A 21,685-nucleotide genomic window follows, 5' to 3' on the forward strand; every position below is an offset into this window, starting at 1 on the left:
TCTCACATCTAAGCAATTAAAAATATTTTGAAATATTTCACCTGCCTTCCCTTCCATCCTTTGCTTTAACATTCACACTCTTTCTCTTGCCTCTTTCCCTCCAAAGTCTTTCAAGAAGAATGAGGACTATGATTAGGATAAGAGCTGTTGGGGGAAGACAAGGACCCTCTACCTTGCCTCAGAACTAAAGTTACGGTATGTTTCTGGCTCTAACCAGTTTTCAGTCCTCTCTCCCCATGCTGACAGCATCCACTTTGCCTGTTATTTTTAGTTGGTACTTGGCCCAATCTGCTAAGTCTTGATCATGAAAGCTACTGAAGTGACATCAGTGACAGCATGCATCCCAGCAAGCCTGTTGCCAGTTGCCATGGTCAGTCTTTCCAGACTTCCTGTTTCATTAACATTAAAAAAAAATGGCTCTTTGTCACTTAACCAAATTTCAGCATATAGAACTTCAATGCTGACTTCTCCATTACCCACTCCCTGACAGCCACCTGTAGATAGAAAGACCTTAAGATGTAAGCTCAGATGGAAAAACATGGTCTTGGTTAAATTACTACTCATTTAATACATTTTCTCTAAATGGAGTGTTCACCAAACATATAAGTCAGACTCTGCTGCCTTTTGCAATACATTCAATGCCGGATAGCAAATGCAAATTTCTGGAAATAATATTATATATCATTCAAATTCTTTTCTTAAAAATAAAGTGACAAGAATATATGTGTATTTACCTGGTACAAAGCTTCCCTGGACCACCTCCTTGTATGCCCACCAGCCTTCATGGATTTTTGGTGAATTCTGTTGAGCTATAGGAAAAGAAAGGAGAAAACAGACTAAGATGATAGCAGAGAAGTACTGTGTCCTGGCTGTCCAAGCAAGGAGAGTGTCGGTACATAAAATAATTCTTTTCTAAGCAAAAGTCATACTACAAAATGCAACAGCAACCTCCCTCCTCTTTATTTTCAAACAGATTATTAACCTGTAAAAGACATTATTGTAGAGTTTTAAATATAAAAAAAACACTTAAGATACTTCTACTGAAGAGAAATAGACATTAACTATGTATTTAAGCCTATTTGAATTCCCCATCACTTATCTCTACCTCTGACTCACGTCTTTTCTTTACCTGCCCGTTACACACACACACACACACACACACACACACACAGGCATACACACATATCCCTATAAGGAAGACCTAACAGTCTGACTGAAGCATCAATTCAATAAATATCATTTAAAAGGAAGAAAGAAAAAGAAGCCCCTGGATAATTAAGAGTGCAGCAACTGACAAAAGTGGCATTGAAAGTCTCTGTACCATCAGAAAATTGCAAAAAACTTTGCTCTCTCTTCATCTCCAATCATTGCTTCTTCAGCTACCCTATCCATTCAGACATGGAATTATGTAAGAGTTTAGCAGGCAGTAAGACAATCAGACCATCTGAATCAAGTCTATTAGAATGATGGAACTGCAGAGTTTCCGTTAGCTTTCTTTGACATGCATTGTGAATAATCCAAATTCACCCTACAAAAAAATCAATCAGCCTGAGCAGGGCTCATTTGATGCCTATAAATTACAAAATATGATAGCTACAGGCTAGAGTTGAAGAAAATAAAGGCATTTTATGTAATATATTTTCAAATGCCCTTGTACGCCCAATCTGGCCTCATACTGCTTGGCAATTTGGAAAGACAGGACAGCACATTTAAAAGGTACCCCATTTAAAGTTCTGCTATAGTACTTCAGGGGCTTATCAGAGATAGGGCACCAAGAGAAGAGCTAGATTTCCATTTTAATGCCTCCCAGCCAGATTCTCAACAATCATCTTGTTGTTCATCTGATTTCCAATTCAGAATTCCTCAGAGCAAACAGGTGAACAGAAAGCAGCCTAAGCTTCCACTGTATTCTCTGCTTCTCTTTGCCTATGAATTGGGATCCCTTTACTTGTTGTGCAACCAGTCCCTGGGAGAAATCCAGGTATCTAGTAAAAAAAATCATGTTGACAATAAAAGCCGTCATCACAGCCAGATGAGGAAATATACATAGCAAAGGCTCCTTTTTGATAGTAAGGAAAATCTGTTTCACTTTTATTCTCCTTTTTTTTGTTGTTGTTGTTGTGTCAGTTTGAGAACTTGTGAGTTTCAAAAGAAAACTCAGAATCTCAGGATTTGGAAAGAGACATAGAGTTCATTGCTCCAATCTCTTCTTGTACAGATGAGGAAATTGAGGCACAGAGAAGGGATGCCACTTTAAAAAGTGTGAGGCCATAGAACAGGAGTCAACAAACTTTTCTTGCAAATGGTCAGACAGTTAATATTGTAGGCTTTGAAGGCTGTACTGTCCCTGTTCCAAATGCTCAACTGTCGTTGTAGCACAAAAGCAGCCACACGCAATCTATAAATGAATGGGTGCGGGTGCCAAGAAAATTTTATTTTGCAAACACAGACAGAAGATTTGGTCTGTGGGCTGCAGTTTTCTGATTCCTGTCTTAGAGTTGGAAAGGATTTTTGCCATCTAGTCCGGCTTCCTACTCAAATGTTTAGGAGTGAGCTACTTTAAGGAGAAAATCCCTATCACTAGCTGTAAGACAGAGTTATATAACTGAACTATCTTAGGTTCAAAGAAAACACAAATGCAGAGCATCTCCATGTGCAAATCATAGTGGTCTCTTGATCTGGTGTAAAAGAAACTCAAGAGCAATGACTGAATGAATATATGCCCAGGAATGGGATTTCCAGCAATCCCATTCCAGGGCATATATCCAGAGGGAACCTTAATTCAGAAAGATACATGCATCCCAATGTTCATAGCAGCACTATTTACAATAGCCAAGATACAGAAACAGCCTAAATGTCCATTGACAGATGACTGGATAAAGAAGCTGTGGTAGATTGATAAAATGGAATACTACTTAGCCATAAAAAATAATAAAATAATGCCATTTGCAGTAACATGGATGGACCTGGAGGATGTCATTCTAAATGAAGTAATACAGAAAGAGAAAGAAAAATATCATATGCTATCACTTATATGTGGCATATAAAAAAAAAAGAAAGAAAAAAACTTATTTACAAAACAGAAACAGACTCACAGACATAGAAAACAAACTTATAGTTACCAGGGAGGGAAAAGGGTGGGGAGGGATAAATTGAGAGTTAGAGATTTGCAGATACTAATTAATATATATATAAAATAGATAAACAACAAGTTTATACTGTATAGCATAGGAAATTATATTCAATATCTTGTAGTAACTTATGGTGAAAAAGAATATGAAAATGAGTATATGTATGTTCATGTATGACTGAAGTATTGTGCTGTACACCAGAAATTGACACAAAATTGTAAACTGACTATACTTAATTAAATACATATATATTAAACAAAACTGATATGTTAAAAAAAGAAAAAGAGAAATGACTGAGAGTGTGCTGGTATGGTAGGGAAGGAAACAGTAGAAAAGCAAATACAGGAGCTTCACAAAAGGAACCAGCAGGGGAAGGGAGGTTTTTAAACAAAACTCCACCATCAGTTAAAATACACCAAACCATAAGTGTGCACATTTCAAAAATGTGCTCCCAAGTCCTGGGTCAGAACAATTATGTCAGGTGGTCTATGACAAGAAAAGATGGAGCCAAATATATGGGAAAGGTAGTTAGAGCCCATGTGATCTTGTGGTTACTTGGTTTTAATGTGATAGTAAGGGCCCGGACAGTTGCTTTCCAAAGAAACTGCTTTTCTCTAGCTGGGAAAAACAAAGTTATAGTGAACTCTTTTATTTATTTCAATGAGTTTCATTTAAAAGTATAGAGGGAGAAGTTATTCTTGAGAGTATTTATATCTCTGCCATTTTTTAATTTTTCTGTAAGTTGTGAGATAAGGATGACACTCATTTAAATTCCTTTACCCTATGTGACCCCCAACTTAACCACAAAAACTAGAAAAAAACATTCAGATCACCATCAAGGATAGTCCTGGCTAACTTGGTGACAACATGACTGTTCCGACCACAGAAGATAGGTATAACCTAGAATCACCTTATACACTGGGCCAGACCCAAGCAAGCTAACATCAAAATTATACTTGCACTGGGAGATGAAGAGAGAAAACAAGTTGGTGGTAGGGCAGCCTGTGTTACTTTCACCCAAAAGCTTAATATGAGACGTTGATTAAAAGGCTCAAAGGTAGCTGGAGTTGAAAATCACAGGAGGAACATTCTTAACATTGCTGATTCTGAACCTGGTGTTCTAGAATCTCTGCAATTTGGATTTACCATTCATTCTGATGTCATAATCTACAAAATTTCTGTCCACCTGCTGCCCTCAAGTACACCATGTTTATTACTCTCTCATACCTTTTTTCTACACTTTTTTTCCCCTGGAATTCACTGTTTACCTATTTATTGACTAGTCTTACTCAATTCTCAAACCTTACCAATTCTTACTCCTTTCAAGAAACTTCACCTGATCTTGTATCTCCACTATAATCTCTCATCTCCCTGAGTATCAGAACATTAGTGCCCATTCCTTATTTGTCACTTTCATTAATTCAGCAATCACTTATTGAGTACCTATGATTGTCAGGCAGTTTTCTAAGCATCAAGAATACAACATTCTGTGAAACTTAACAAGCTTCTGTACAGCAAAGGAAACCATAAGTAAAACAAAAAGGCAACCTACAGAATGGGAGAAAGTTTTTGCAAATGAAACTGACAAAGGCTTGATCTCCAGAATATATAAGCAGCTCATATGACTTACTAAGAAAAAAAACAAACAACCCAATCCAAAAATGGGCAGAAGACCTAAACAAGCAATTCTCTAAGGAAGAAATACAAATGATCAATAGGCACATGAAAAAAAATGCTCAGTATCACTAATTATCAGAGAAATGCAAATCAAAACTACAATGAGGTATCATCTCACACCAGTCAGAATGGCCATCATTCAAAAGTCCACAAATGACAAAAGCTGGAGAGGCTGTGGAGAAAAGGGAACCCTCCTACACAGTTTGGTGCAGCCACTGTGGAAAACAGTATGGAGATTCCTTAAAAGACTAAGAATAGACTTACCATATGACTCAGGAATACTGCTCTTGGGCTTATATCCAGAAGGAACCCTACTTCAAAAAGACACCTGCACCCCAGTGTTCATAGCAGCACTATTTACAATAGCCAAAACATGGAAACAGCCTAAATGTCCATCAACAGATGACTGGATAAAGAAGAAGTGGTATATTTATACAATGGAATACTATTCAGCCATAAAAACCGACAACATAACACCATTTGCAGCAACATGGATGGCCCTGGAGAATGTCATTCTAAGTGAAGAAAGCCAGAAAAAGAAGAAAAGTATCATATGAGATTGCTCATATGTGGAATGTAAAAAAAAAAAGCATGAATACAAAACAGAAACAGACTCATATACATAGAATACAAACTTGTGGTTGCCAAGGGGACAGGGGGTGGGAAGGGATAGACTGGGATTTCAAAATGTCGAATAGATAAACAAGATTATACTGTAGAGCACAAGGAAATATATATAAGATCTTATGGTAGCTCACAGAGAAAAAAATGTGACAATGAATATATATATATGTTCATGTATAACTGAAAAATTGTGCTCTACACTGGAATTTGACACAACATTGTAAAATGATTATAAATCAATAAAAAGTGTTTAAAATTAAAAAAAAAAAGAATACAACATTCTTATTTTCCAAGAACTTACGTTCTACTGGAAGGAGACAGAAAAAAAGCAAAAAAAAAAAAAAAAAGTATTAAACTGTAAGAAGAATTTTAGACAGAGAAAAGTACTCTGCAGTATAATTAAAGAAGGTGAGGTAACAGAGAACGACAGGAAAGACACATTAGATTGTATAATAGTGACGGCCTTTGAAATTTTGGGATCTGAGATGTAAATGACAGAAAAGATCTGGCCTTCTGAAAATCACAGTGATAATATTTCAGGTGGATTAAAAGATCCTAAGAAGTCAGGCAGGAGTGGCTTTCTCCAGAGACATCAAAGTGGTCATTATGGGTGAACCATAGGGGATGTGTGGGGAGAAAGTTCCAAAATGAGATCAGATAAGTTAGGTACTAGTCCAAGAGCAAGATGGTAGTGGCTTCAACTAGCATAGTATTGGTGAAAGTAGAAGTCAGTGGACTCTCTCTCTCTACACACACACACACACACACACATATAATGTAAAATATATACATATAGTTATAGTTCCTATATATTTTAAAGGAAGAGTGAATAGAACTTGCTGATGAGGGAAGTTAAAGACCATAGATCAAGGATAACTACCACCTTTTTTTGGCCTGTCTGCCTAGATGCTGACAGTTATTGAGATGGCATGGAGACTGGGGGAGGAATAGCTTTGAAACGTGAAGACTTCCTTTTGTCATGGCTAGTGAGCAACTTGAGGAGATGTTAAATAGGCAGCTGGATATAAGATGAGATTTGAGAAGAGGTCAAGATGAGATATACATTTATGATTCTTTGGTATATAAGTGATATTTAAAACCATGAGTTTAGAACAGGTCAAGAAGAATGTGAAAGTATGTAGAGAGAGACCAAAAGGGACACAGAATGGAGCTCTGAGGTGTTCAATATTTAGAGGTTAAACATAGGAGGAAAATCTAAAATGAGATGGAGAGGGAAAGGCCACTGAAGTTGGAGAATAAAAAGAAACAGAAGAGAAAATAATAGTCTGGTGCCATTCCTTTCTTTATTCTTTCTCTGTCTCTGTCTTTCGAATTTTTTATTTTATTTTTATTTTAGAATAGTTTTAGATTTATAGAAATATTACACATATAGTACAGAGAATCCCCATAGAATCCCAGTACCAATGCCCTTTATTGTTAACATCCTTCATTACTACGTTTCTCACAATGAACCAGTGTTGACACATTATTATTAGCTTAAGTCCACACTCTATTCAGATTTCCTATGTTTTGAACCTAATGTCCTTTTTCTGTTCCTGGATCTCAGCCAGGATCCCACATTACATTTTGTTGTCATGTCTCCTTAGCCTTTTTGTGGCTGCAACAATCTCTTCATATATTTTAAATTTGTAATTTTCCTGTAACCTTGTCTCCCTAGCTAAATTAAAAATACCTCAAGGGTAAATGTGCTTTGTCTACTAGGCACTTGGTCTACTGGGCACAGTACTTAATAAATATTTGTTCAATAAATCTATGAAGAGAGAAAGACATGTGAAGCTCCATTTAGAAATGCTATTCACAGGTTTTATAGGAATACCCATCCTTCAGGCTCCTCTCCCCATTTTTCTTAAAATAAGTTTAATGATAAATAGTCCCTAGATTTCAAGAATCATGTAACTAAAATAATAGCAACAGTAGAAAACAAAGAAAAGGGACAAAAAGATCAGCTGTAATCTGTGCAGTTGTAACAGTGTAGTTATATTTTGTTTTCTGCGTCTTTCACCAAACATTATGTCCTGAGTTGTTTTCTCCATTCTTATTTTTACTGTGCACATAGTGGTCCTTTCAATAAGCATGCCATAATTTTCCAATTATTCCCTTTCTATTGGCCATTTGGTTACTTGAATACTGCAATGAATTAACTTCTCCAGTTCCAGAGAATCCCCTGCTCTAACCTCTTTTAGAATCTTTCTAAAAGTCACAGCTTGCCAAAATCAGGGTCAAAGAACAAAGCATACTGTATCTGTTAAGTTACTTGGTAAAAAATGTAAGGCAATTGGCATTGCCATAGTAATGTAAGTGATTATTTTTAAAGGAAAATATTGGGGTAACTTTAAGACAAATAAATAATGATAGAATAATGCCAATTATTTAAAAACAATTTGATTTCTGACGAGTAGACAACTCACTGAAGAAGCACTGTAACTATGTCTGATGAACGAATGTTTCCCATCACAACTTTATGAGATGACTATTTCATCAGTTAGGACACTTCTTGTATTTCACTTTTTTAAAATATTATCTATCATCTTGCAGTCAGGTATAGAAAATTTCCATAAATATTATACAGCAGCTTGGTAGTAGAGTCTGTTCATGTTTTAAAACAGATAGATGAAACTTCAGACCCCCAAAGCTCAAGTCCATGCCCAGGGTCACTTGGCCTCCCATAAATCATAGCAATTAGGAGACTGTACATGTTGTATTCAAAATACTAAAAGGGTATTGATACAATGAATCAATTTTTAAACCACAGTTGATAAACAATTGATAATTTCTAAAATCAGTAGTGTTAGTCAATTACGGGATTAATCTCATGTCACACAAAACTTGCAATCGTAACTGACAGCTTTGAATGAGACTAAAATCTCTTTGTATCTCTCTTAAGCTTGAACTCTGCAAGGCTGTCAAATGAAAAGAAAGGAAACAAGCAGAAATGTTGTCTTTTGAAAGGCAATGTGAAATAATGGAAAACATACAGCAACCTGTAATTGAATCCCAAATTTAAATAATTTCATCTTTCAAATGCTCAAAAAAAAAAAAAAAAAAAAAGACACAAAAGACACTTCAGTGTCCTTATCTGAAAACTGGGAATAACCTCCTTGAAAGACTGTTAAAAAGACTAAATATGTTAATGCATATAAAACAATACTTTTTGCTCAATATATAATATCCATTACTTATATTATTTAATGTTAGTGATGGTGCATTGGGTTGGGGGGGAGGGTATGTGCAACCAAAGGCAGAAAGGGAATCTGGCAAAGATAAAAAGTAGAAAATTGCTCAGAAAAAGAAACCAGGAGCCCTGGCACAATTCTTCTTGAATCTGGTTGAAATTTAAAAAAAAAAAAAAAAAAAAAAAAAAGATGGTCTGAAGAAGCATGATCTGCACACTCCATCCTCTACATTCTGAGCCAACTCATGAAAGGGAAAAGAGAGCCCTCCCTGACCCAGCAGGGAGAGTTCAAAAGCCCCCGATGACACTCCTAACATTTGCAAGTCCAAGTATAGCCACCAAGGAACCTTTGGGAACAGCACATGAGACCTGAAACAGGAAAACTGATCCAGAGAACTCATGCAGGGAACCTGCACTATTTGCTGGGACAAAGCCTAGGCAAAGTGCAACGCCCACTGGGCTGCAGGGAAAGCAGACAAAATGACCCATTGGAATCAATTAGTGTGGTGGGACACAAGGCCAGAGGCAAGTCTTAGGAAAAGGCCAGGTGGTTTTATTAATTAATTTTTTTCATATACTAGCAGCTCAACATCTTTCTGTCCACCTTTCAAATTCTGGTCTACTCAGTATTTGCTGATCATTCACATGATGGGTGCTGTCACATAATTTATAAGTAGTGGAGCCAGTGAATTATGAGTATATCTGAGTTGTGCAGATGAGGCAACTAGAGTCTCATTATTTAAATAAAAAAACAAAGGAAAAGTTTGAAACTTGAATTATCTGGAGAGCCACAGCTGGGAAGATTTTCTCATTCTACCTATCTCAGCTACTATTTCATTGAGAATGACTCAAAAATTTATATTTTTCACCTGGATTTTTCATCCTAGTTCTAACCAATCTTTTCAGCAGTCCACTAGATAAGGTATCACTATTTTCCAGGACTTCATGATCACTCTTTTGCCCCTGTGCCAAAGACAGCATTAATAATCCATTTTCTTCTTCTTCCTTAATGAGAGAAGCCTTGGTTTTTAGCAAGGCACACTGACTTCTCAGAATGAAGACTACATTTTCCTACCTCCCTTGTAGCAGCTAGGTGTGGACATATGAATATGTTCTGGCAACAATATGTTAGTGTATAGGATATCCAAGAAACGTTAAAGTGGAACGCTGTGCCGCTTTTCATCTCTTCCAGATACTTGAATGGGGACATGATGGCAAGAGCTCAAGTAGCCATTTTGAACCAGGAAGCAAAAACCTCATTTCCAACAGCAAGATAGATGGAGCTGAAATGCCTACATTTAGAAGAGAGAAATAGAACTTCATTTCATTTGGTATTTTCTGTCAGTCACAGTTGACACTAATCCAAACTGATAAACACTCACACCCAATACCCAAGGAATTAAAGCACTGATTCTACCTCTTCTGTAGCACTAATCCATCCTTTCCTATACATTTGTACTACCCAAACACAGGTCCTAGACACAGGCCCTCAACAACTACTTAAATGGACAATTACAGATGTCTAATAACAGGACTCTTAGTCTCCATGCTCACTGCTACTGTCCCTACAACCACTCCACTATTAAGATTCCTTTTCCTAAAGCAGTGTTTTTCTCATGTCTTTCTTTGGCCCTTCAAAATTCTTTGAAAACTTCCAACTATTTACAAAATATTCAGACTCACTGATCATGTTTCAAGGATCAATGCAATAATCCTTCAATGTGTTTCCCTGTTGTTGAGGCTTTCAATGCTTGTGGAATGCGGTTAACTTACCTGTTTTCAAAACTCATTCTAGTCTCCTTTGAGGGTCACTTCTTTGTTCTCTCATAGTATTTATTATATATTTCTTCCTTATTGTATGTATTATTCTCTTAAATTATCTCTTCAAGAATTTGTCATCTTGACAGGTGTCCAATAAATATTTCTAAACTGAAGTAAATTTAAACTTTTTTTTTCACTGACTTACCCTATGTCCTAGTCAGACTAAACTGTCTTCTCTTGTTCGTGTGTCATTTGCTCATGTTATTTATTTTCCCTGTAACATCATTTTCTTTACTGTATATCCAAAGTAATTCAATTCTTCAAGTTTCAGATCAAAGGCCACTTTTCAAAGAGCTTGAAAACTTCCATGGTCCTTCCAGCTGGAAGAAAGCTTTATTATTTCTGATAAAGATGGTTTCTCTGATGGTTTATTACCACTTTATGTACAATATATTTCATTTCAATCCAATTCAACATGATTTGACTCAATCCAATCCAACCCAAAAATAATATTTAGAATGTACTCACTGTATTTGACTACCTATTTATTCTAGGATTCTATTTTGGAGAGGATCACAGTTCAATGAGGAAGAAAGCGATGTCTTTAATATATTTGAGGCTAACATTTATGCAATATATTAGTTAAGATAATGCTAGTGATGATAATGCTAGTTTACTGGCTATAAAAAGTCAACCCTAAAATCTCAATGGAATAGTACGAGTTTATTTCTCACATATGTAAAATCCCAAACTGTTTTCCTAACTGTTACAAAGCTTTCCAATTCAGGGCCCAGACTTTCTGTCTTGTGGCTCTGCTATCTGCAACATATAAATTCAAACTACTATGCTGTGTACATCAGACCAGAAGGGAAAAGAACATGGAAACTCTCTTGTAAGTTGTTTTCATGGCATAAGCCTAGAAAGGATACTCATTACTTCTGCCCACATTTCATTGACTATAGCTTAGTCTTCTGAATATACTCAAATGTAAAAGAAGCTAGGGGAATGTTGTCCAGTTGCGGATTGCACAATGGTGTTTGACTGAATAGAACAAAGAGAAGTCTACAGAGCCCTCCACACCCCACAGTGATGAAACAGAGCAGGATCCTGGGGAGCACCTCTCGGGTACAAATCCTTTCTGTGTCCCCTATTTCTTATTTGTAGGAAATAGGTTTCATTTAGCCTCCTTGACAAGAAACAATAGTGCAGCTGTGGGGCAGAGTCCTGTTTCCTCCTCAAGGGATATACATAGCAATACCTTTGAGTTCTTCTGCAGGAACCAAATCCCCCACCCAGGTGGAGGATGGTAACTTCAAGCTGAGTACAAGATTCTTGGAACACCACCTTGTCACCACCAACCAAGCAGAAGAAAGTCTGCACATTTTCTGTGTTAAAACTAATGAAAGATAATGAAGACCCTGACCCCCATCCTCAAGTGATTCACCCTTTAAAAACTTTTTTGGTTAAACAGAATCTTTAGGAGTTGGTTTTTGGACATGGGTCCAACTTCCCAGGTTGCCAGTCTCCTGAATAAAGCAATGTGAATGAAAAATGTTGCTTGCCATATCAGCAAACAAAGGATGCTGTGGCCATCAAGCCATCAGCCACTACCACAGCCCTGTAGATGAGCCCTGAAGGAACTCAGGATGGAGACAAATTGGCTGTCTTTCTGAGATGTTCTTCTCAGGTTATAATCCTCAAATACTGCTTGAATAAAATTTTCCATTTATTTCTTAGATCAACTGATTAATTATTCTTTGCCATGACTACCTGGGCTCTGTTGCGAAACTCCTATATATCCTGGCTCCTCCCTTACCTCTTTGGAACAGTCACTAAGAGTGATCTGAGAGGCTGTCTTCCAAGCTTAAGTCCTCAGAAAATCCACCAAATAAAACATAATTGTCAACTTTTAGTTTGTACATTTTTTTTTTTCAGTTGACAGGAATCTTCTCTTTCCAACCAACAGTTGTCTCTTGAGTATTGGTTTTTCAGCAGTGAGCAGCCAAACCTGAGTTCAGTAACAGTGATACTGAAGAAAGTTTAAAAGCTTCCCATTCCTCTAGGGTGGACCAAAAAGAGGAGGAAATATGTCCTGGAGAATATAAAGACAGGGTGGCTATAACTTCTGATTTCCCTGGATATTCCCAGTTTACCCTGTTGTCTCAATATAATTATAAATAGGGCCCTCTTTTTCTCTCAAAAATGTCCTAGTTTAGATGATAAATTATATGATCATCTCCACACATAGCAGTCTTTGCCACATGTTGCTTTAGCCATTTGGAAGACCCTGCCTGTAGGGCACTTAGATTCATATCAGATCAGCCACATATTAATGAATATTTCATCATATATTTGTGTTGTCTATCTTAAATCAAGAATGTGTACCTTCTCCTTCCCCTCCTATAATCTCTTTTTCTTTCACCTGCTGTGAACAAAGAATGCTGCCTGCCATTTCAGTAAACAAAGGATGTTTCTGCCATAAAGCCATCAGCCACTGCAGCTGCCCCTATAGTGCACCCTGAGGTGAATAGAGAGTGGAGGAAAAACAGGATACTGGCCCTAGATAGTTAAGATGCATAGCAAAGAAATTATTTCAATAAGTTTAGATTCTTGCATCTTCACATACATAAAAAAAGCACTGAAATCACTAACTTGAGATGTCTGTTTTTATGATCAGCAATAATTTTTTTGATGTTTGACTACATTTTTTTTTCAGCAAAAACTTCTATATATCTGGCTCCTCCTTTACTTCTGTAGAATAGTTCCTCAGAGCTATCTAAGAGGCTGCTTTCTTGGGCTCTATTCCTCAGCACTACTCTGAATAAAACTTAATTCTCAACTTTCAGGTTGTGTGTTTTTTTCAGTGGACACTGCTGTTCTCATCCCCATTTGCCAGCTGATAAATCAGTAAAACCAATTTATTTGACTCCAGACTCAGCTACCAGAAACCTGATGACCCAGATACTTTTTGTTTTACTTAAATATTAGATGAAAAGAAGGAAATTTCAGGGAAATAAGCTTATTGAAGGTACTGAAGGTATTAAAGACTGGGTCGTGATGGTGTTGAGTGGAGGGAGGGTTCCCCCTTCTCTGAGTAACCTTCCTTTATTAATGGTTTTCAACATGACCCTCAATGCTTTCTTCAACTCCTGTACAGTGAGAATCACTGCTGGAATGAGTTGTAGTATAAGAGATCAAATATAATGAACTATAATTATCTTATAAATAAATTATCTAATTATATTTAATTTTCTTCTAAACTTGGGTTAGCCTGTTCAGAAAAATGAAAATATTACACAGAATTATAGATGTGGAAGGGAGTTTGAAATCCTGTTTTCTGTCCCCCTCATTTATCAGATGGAGGAACTAAGACCCAGAAGAGTAAAAGCCTTCACAAGAACTAACAGCATGGAGCCAATATTGTGACCTAAGGCCTCTGTTGATCAAATTGTTGCTTGTCCAACTACGCACATTTTAAATGTTTTTAAATGAGTTGTGAAAGAAAAAAAATTAGTCGTCAGTTAAACAGACTATCCAACTTCAGTTATTCGGGATTATCCATTCAATCATCAGCAAATTCCAAGGTTTTCTGATAGTACATGCACTAATTCCACCAAAGAAATCTGTAATGATGAGATTTTGCCTTGTTGCCACGTGGAAAGGGATCCTGGAACAGAATGTGCACTCTTTGCCTAGGAAAACCGAGTGGAAGTACAGAATTTGACAAGTTCCTGAGTTATAAGTTACAGAAAGCTCCCTCTGTTCTTCAATCATCCACTTTCAGAACTCTGTGCAATGTCCCCTCAAGGTCTCCTCACTTATAAATCAAAGAGAGATTATTATGAAGGAAAAGAGAACCTATGGGAGCCTGTTTTCTCTGAGACTCTCTCCAAAAGTTACTCTCTAAAGGAACAAAGGCAAATGTACTTTAAAATGACTATTTTTTCCCCTTATACAATAGGTGTTTCTGGGAATGCCAAGAACATCCTTTGCATGCAATCATAACAAAAGCAAGAAGTGAAAATAAGGTAAGCCTTTACAAACAAATACTATTTTATCATACAGGAAAGGAAGAAGCCACAGAACCCTTGCTTTTCAGGAAAAAAAAAAAAAAATCACCAGGCACAAAAGTGGAAAATATACTGAGAATTGCATACAGCTCAGTCAATAAAATGTCTTCATCATCCTGGCCAGATTTTCTCCAGTCCATATTTTGTTTAGTAGTGTTGACACAAAACCAGCCTCTGTATCCCCAAAACTGGATTGAGACTCAGAGGCAGGGAAGGAGGCATTAGAAAAGAACAGCATTACTGCTTTACCAGGCAGAAGAGAGTCTAAGGCAGGCTAGTGCCTTAGAGACTGTGAGCCCATCTTGGGGTTGGGGTCTCGAGGTTTTACAGAAAAACTGTCTGGAACAGAAGTGGTGAAAACAATCAGGGCGCTTTACAGGGTGCTAAATTTCTCTTTAACCTTGATGGACGAACTTCGGAGAGTCTGTCCATTCTTCTGAAACTACTGGCCCATTACCTACTTCCTGGAGCACAGCTTCTGGGTTAAAGATATTCTTGGTAAAGAATGTAAGGGAGAAGTTTGGGGGCTGTTGAGCATAAAAGCAGTGAAAGAGAGAAAGCAGACTGCAGGATTTCTTAGAAAGAATCAGCAAACAATTTTAGCATCAGAGAGGTTAGTTAGTTTCCCACTGCTTTAGTAGTAAGCAAATGCTCTCTCATTATTAGGTTAATGTTCTGCAATTCTGCAAACCCAATTCCTTTGGAACATCCAGGGTCACGTAATTGTGACTTTCAAAAGGCAGGCAAAACCAGACACAGAGAGTATGTGTGCTCTAAAGCAAAAGCTGTGCTTTAAACATTCAAGTTCAAAAACACAGGATTAGAAGATTAAAGAAGTTCACATGAAATATGCCAATGTTGACCTTAGCTGAGTTTTTGTGTCACTAGTGTAACTGTTTTTGTTTCACAAGTGTACTCGTGTATGGCTGCTGAATGGAAAGATTCTGGCTTTGGTGAGTGAGCAATGTGTGAAGATGCCCTCACCTGAACCAGGGCTAGCTGGCATTAGGTTTTGGGCTGGAGTTGGATTTGAAGGTCTGCTTAACAGCCAAGTGTCAGTAAAGAGAAGAAATAATAATAATAATAGCTAATAGGTAAGAAGATTTTATACATTGACACTGTCCTATGTACTTTACATATATTGACTCATTAAACTCACACAAACCTTGCTTAGTGTTATTTTCATTATCCTCTTTGAGGAAGTCGGTGAAGGAAACAAAGATTCGAGACGTTAAGTAATCTGCCCAAGGTCTCGCTGGTGGTAAGTGGTGGAGCTGAAACTTACAGTCAGGTAGTACAGCTCCCAAGACTGTGCTCTTAACCATTATGCCTAATTCCTCACAAGAGCCAGAGTATAAATACAAGGTTTTTCTTTAGATAACTGGAATTTTTAAAAATCAAAAAAAAAAAAAAAAAAAAAAAAAAAAAAGGTCACCAAGTGCTAAGGGGTCAAACATGACTCAAGATGGCAAGTGAGCCAAGAGGTCTGAAAGCCTGGAGAAACAGAGTTAAAAAGGGGGCAGGCAGGAAGCAAGAAGACTCAGGCAAACAGCAGGGGCCATGTTTAAAAATTCATCATGTCAAGACATAGATTCAGACGGACACTCAAGAGAAAAGATCAAATCACCACTCCAGCACCACTGTCCTCCGCCTCTTGCTGGATCAGTTTATCACAACTACTCAGAAAACTACGAAGACATTCTTGTGAATAAAGCTTTACTGCATTTGTGGTTAATCCTTTTGGATACACATTATTTGAGTCAAAGGGGAGAAATAACTTAAATCAATGAGAATTCAAAGTCTAATTAGAAATAAGACAAGGATGATTAAAACTATGATGAAAAAGTAAATGCTACGATTTATTCAGTGACTTTTACATTGTAGGCACTCTCTAGGCATTTCAAATATGCCCTTTCCCTCAACCAAAACAAATCTGCAAAATAAAATGCTGTGGAGATTAAAATTCAAAAACATTATAACTTGTCCAAGGTCATAAGCTATTAAATGGCAGATGTAGGATTTAAAGAAAGTCTATTTTGTGGTTTTTTTTTTTTTTTTTGATAGCTTACAACATCAGAAGTTTATCCTCTCCTAGTTCTGGAGAGTGGAAGTTTGTTAATCTTACTAGGATACAGGAAAATACAAAGCCATATTCCCTTTGGAAGCTCCGGGGGATAAAGCTCTTCTAGCTTCCAACTTCTGTGGGTGCCAGAATTCTAAAGGAAATCTGTTTGATGCTAAAACTCATGGGCTTTACTCCATTTTGCCTGGAAGCTCTAAACAATAAATAGAGGGGATTGGGAATAATAACCATAATTATTGAAAAAAGTGGGAAAAATTATTTGTATATTGTATCTTGTCAAATGAAATGCATAATTTCCAAATCAGCTAAGAAAAACAATCAAACAAACAAAAGCAATGAAAAAAAAACAATCCAGCTTAGCTAAAATCCAGAAAACTGACAATACTGATTTTGGAGAAGATGACGAGCAACAGGAACTCTCATTCATTGCTGGTGGGAATGTAAAACAGCCTGGCCAATTAGGAAGACAATTTGGCTGTTGATTACAAAGCTAAATATAGTCATATCACCCAGCAACCTCACTCCTAGGTATTTACCCAACATATTTTAAAACTTTATTCACACAAAAACCTCAGTAAAAATGTTTATAGTAGCTTTATTCATAATTGCCCAAACTGGAAGCCAGTAAGATAGCTTCAATAGGTGAATGAGTTAACAAGCTGGTACATCCATACAATGTAATATTATTCACTGATAAAAAGAAATGTGTTATCAAGCTACAAAAGACACTGATGAACCTTAAATGCACATTCCTAAGTGAAAGAAGTTAGTCTGAAAAGGCTATATATTTTATAAATCCAATTATATGACATTCTAGAAAAGGCAAAACTATGAAAACAGTAAAAAAAAAAAAAAAAAAAAAAAAAAAGACCCCTTGTTGCTGTTGGGTTGCAATCTAAGGAGCTTCCTGATGAAATCTGAAACTGACTCCCACAGAAAAAGGGCCAGGACAGGCAGACCCCTCCAGATTGGCAGGCAGCAAGAATAATAAGCAAAGGAACTTACACACCAGGCTCGTCTTGAGTGGCTCCAAGACAACTAGATCTCGGCATACTACCGCCAGCATCTTAAAAATATATAGAATAATATATATAGAAAATATATAGAATTCTTAACTGAATTCAGCCACATGTTGTCTGGACAGTCTTATCAACACCTTATTCTCTCAAAGCTAAATTACACATACACATGCACCTATACGTCAAAGCTAGAACAGTTTGAACATGAATGATGATGATATTAAATTATATCTCGTAAGTTAAAAATAACTATCCCTGAGTCCACCCTGATTTAATAAATAAGTATATAAATGGGGAGAAAGGCAGCATTTGTTACAGTTCATTTTCAACTAATAAATGTAGAAAAACAGAGTGAAATAGAATATAATCATTACAAAGCATAATTGCTATAGACAAGATCCATAGTGGATGCTAAAATTAGTGGGCAGAAGTTTAAGGTGATGTAGGATTAGCATTGTCTGAAATCTGCCTTCATGATATTGATTTTTATAAAGGGAGAGATACTAACTTTGCAATGGAGAAACCTGCCAAAACCACCTTCACCAAGTGACTAAGGTCAGTATCACCAGTATTAATATGTATCAATATAATGAATCCCATGACAGAATGTACTGAGGATATAGCATCATTTCTCCAGTATTTTTGATCAAAATGCATACCTGTAGTCTGTATAATCATAAAACATCAAATCAAAATTGAGGGACATTTGACAAAATAACTGATCAATATTACTCAAAAGTGTTAAAAACATTAAAAAAATAAGGAAAGACTGAAGACTATTACAGATGGCAGGCGATTAAAAAGAAATAAAAATTAAATGCACTTTGGGATCCTGGATAGGACTCCGGAATAGAAAAAGGACATTAGTGGGAAAAGTGGTGAAATACCAATAAATTTTTTGATTTAGTTAATAGTGTTGTACAAGGTTAATTTCTTGGTTTTGATAATTGTACTAAGTTATACAACATTAATGATAAGGGAAGTGGGATAAGAGATGGATGGAAACTCTGTGTTTTGTAATTTCCATATTTTGTATTTCTGCAAGGCTAAAATCAGTTTAAAATTTAAAATTTAAAAAATAAAAAAGCGACTACCTTGATCAAAAATTTAAATATGAGTGTATATAAAGAAAAAAAAAATCCAGCAGAGTCAAGAATGGACAAAGGAGAGAGGAAGAAAGAGAGAGAAAGACACAGAGCAGAGAGAGAAGAAGGGAGGGAGGAGCAAGGTAAATTACAAAGATAGAAAGCAAAATAAAATGAGAAAATAAATTCAAATATATTAGTTATTACTATAAATGTAAATGATTTAAACTCAACTATTGTAAGATATAAACTCATATTGGATTTTTAAAAAATTAGATATTCTATATTCTAATTATATGCCTAAAATAAAATGGCACAGAAAAATTGTAAGTAAATAATGGGAACAATTTAAATATTCATCAATACAAGAACGGGTCAATTAATTGTCATATTTATGTGCAGAAATGCTATATAGTATTTAAAACAAAACAATTAGGTCTATAAGTATTAAGATGGACTAAAAATTATATTAAGTAAAAAAGCAACTTGTAAAAGATACTGATAATTTAAAATGTATATACAATGTAAACTATATAAGATATTCATAATATCTTAAAACTCACAAAATAAAAACTAAAATTTTATACACACATGTATATAAAGTTTTGAAAACATGGATTCATATTAAATTCAAGAAAGTGATTATCTCAAGAGGAGAGAGTGGGGAATGGAACTGAGAAGGGGTAAGCAGATTACTACAAATTGCATTTATTTAAAAATATCTGAAGCAAATACAGCAAAACATTAATATTTGCTATTTCAGAATGATGGGTATGTTAGTGTTCGACATATTCTTAGCAGTTTTCTAGTATACTTAAAATAATTCCTAATTTTAAAATAGGTAAGGAGAAATAGGTATGAATATAAATGAACATGTTATTAGGTAAACTTAAAACATCTATTTTTGAAAATCAGCTGGGAAATAAATTACCTTAGGAGAGTAAGATAGACAAGTTAGTAAGACAGAGACCAGTGAGATTCTTTCATGCTTCAGAAGGGAAACTGAATGGATACCAATTTTTCCTAAATGGGGGGATGTGCAGTTTTAATGATAATCTAATTCAACATCAAGATATTCTTTTAGTAACTTAACCTGTTTCCAAAGCTTGTATGGAAGAATAAACAAATAAGACTTTCTAAAAAAGAATATTGTTAAGGTCTTACATGTTCAGACATCAAAACTTTATAAAGTACAATAACTAATATGATAAGCAATTAGCAGACAGATCAATGAAGTAATGTTAGCATATTTGTTAATAAGATATAACAATAAAAATACCAAAATCTATTGTAAAGAAGTGGGTTATTCAACAATTAATAAGAAAATTGACTAATTGTAACAAAAGATTATCAGATATGTTTTTCACAATACTAGTTCTAGATGGATTAAAAAGTTAAATGTAAAATAAAATGTAAAAAAAAAAGTAAATAAAATCAAAAAATTTTTTCCAGTTCAAAAATAAAGCCACTTTTAGTTAATATAGGTCACCTTCCTCCCCTAAACCTAAATGTTGTTTATGCATTTCAGGTAGATCAGCAGCCTAACCCTCAAAGAACATGCAGGGAAATGGAAACAAGGGCTGGTCATGCGCCTGTGAAAGGTGAACAAAAACCTGGTTTAAAATTGGGTTAAAGACTCTTTATAGATTATCTGATGGGATGAGGTTCCCTAAGAAAAGAAGAAAACGAACCTGTTAGGGGAAATTACCATGAGCCAATGAAGACAAAGAACACTGGTGCTGACTACACTCTTATTAATAAACTTACAAATAACCAAAAGTTGAAGAATAGAGTGTTAGCTAAATATATAATGGAACATCCCTACAAGGGAGCATTAAGTCATGTTTTTTGAAGGCTGTTTGAACATATAGAAAAATCCTTACCAAAAAACACTATGTGAAAAAATCAGGATACAAAGGGAAAAAAAAGTATATAAAATATGATCTTAATTTTCATAAGAGACAAAAGAAATCTAGAAGGAAATGGAGCCATACATTACACAAAGTTATTCCCAGGTGGTAAGATTATGAAGTGGAGTTAATTTTCTAACTTTAATTTTCCTACATTTACAACATTTTTTGCAACATGTATTTATTTTTAATGATTAGGACAAAAAACGTTATAAAAAATGTAAAAGGCATAACCTCCCACTGAGTGATGAGCTTCCCAAAATCAGTGACCCAGATTTCAGTGATGATCCTAACAACTTCTCTTCTTATGGTTAAAATAAGAAGCTTCCCCAATATCAATATTTAATTTTCAGACCTACAGAAGAGAGCAAGAAAACACAAAGGATAATCATTCCTGAGCATAATTTCTTGCTCTCACATATTGGCCACTATGTTGCTGGCTAAACAATTTCCCCCCATTCTTAGTTACTTATTTTGACTCATGCATAAAAGATACATGTCAAATCAGAGAAAGCTCCTTAAGGGCAATTATTAACGAAGGAAACACAGAGTATTACTTCAAGTCCTAAACTTAGGAAATGTGATTACATTAGGACTCAATTTCACTTTGCTGCTATAAATGACCCAGGACTTCACTGTAGGGAGCCTCATGGTTTATGTCAGCATTCAATTTACCAGGAAATCTTGAATACCATTAGCAAACCCAAAGACCATCTCTATGACAAGAGGTCTTCCTAACAGGACATCAGCTGCTCAGTGAAATGGACCCTGGAAGGACTTGCCCTCTGCCCAGTGAATGAAGTTTCATGAGTTTTCCAGAATAAAGGGTGCAGAAGAGAAATGAATGGGGAATGAGATAAATGTTAACCTGTGAAATGTGAATGAGGTCTATGCTTTTCACACATCCTAGTGCTTCTGAAACACTGCACAAACCTCTAATATGCCGACATATCTCCCTATGGGGGCATGAGTTGAAACAACCCCTCTCTCTGTCTTTGTCTTTTTGTCTGTCTCTCTCTCTACATTTTTTCCTCTCTCTCCCCCCTTCTCTGTCTCCTTCTGACTCGATCTTTTAAACTTTGCCTCTGTCTGTGTGTCTCTGTCTTTTTCTTTGTGTTTTCCTCAGTGTTTC

General features: G+C 35.9%; 1 protein-coding gene across 1 annotated transcript in view; it reads right to left on the reverse strand.

Moving 5' to 3' along the window:
• CA10 (carbonic anhydrase 10) overlaps nucleotides 1-21,685 on the reverse strand; it is a 511,272-nt gene that overhangs the window by 429,031 nt on the left and 60,556 nt on the right. The window contains exon 2 of the mRNA XM_032457987.1: nucleotides 735-809. Coding sequence (XP_032313878.1) covers nucleotides 735-809 — 75 coding nt within the window. The remainder of the gene's footprint in view (nucleotides 1-734; nucleotides 810-21,685) is intronic.

This window comes from Camelus ferus, chromosome 16 (genome assembly GCF_009834535.1).
Source record: "Camelus ferus isolate YT-003-E chromosome 16, BCGSAC_Cfer_1.0, whole genome shotgun sequence".
NCBI lineage: Eukaryota > Metazoa > Chordata > Mammalia > Artiodactyla > Camelidae > Camelus > Camelus ferus.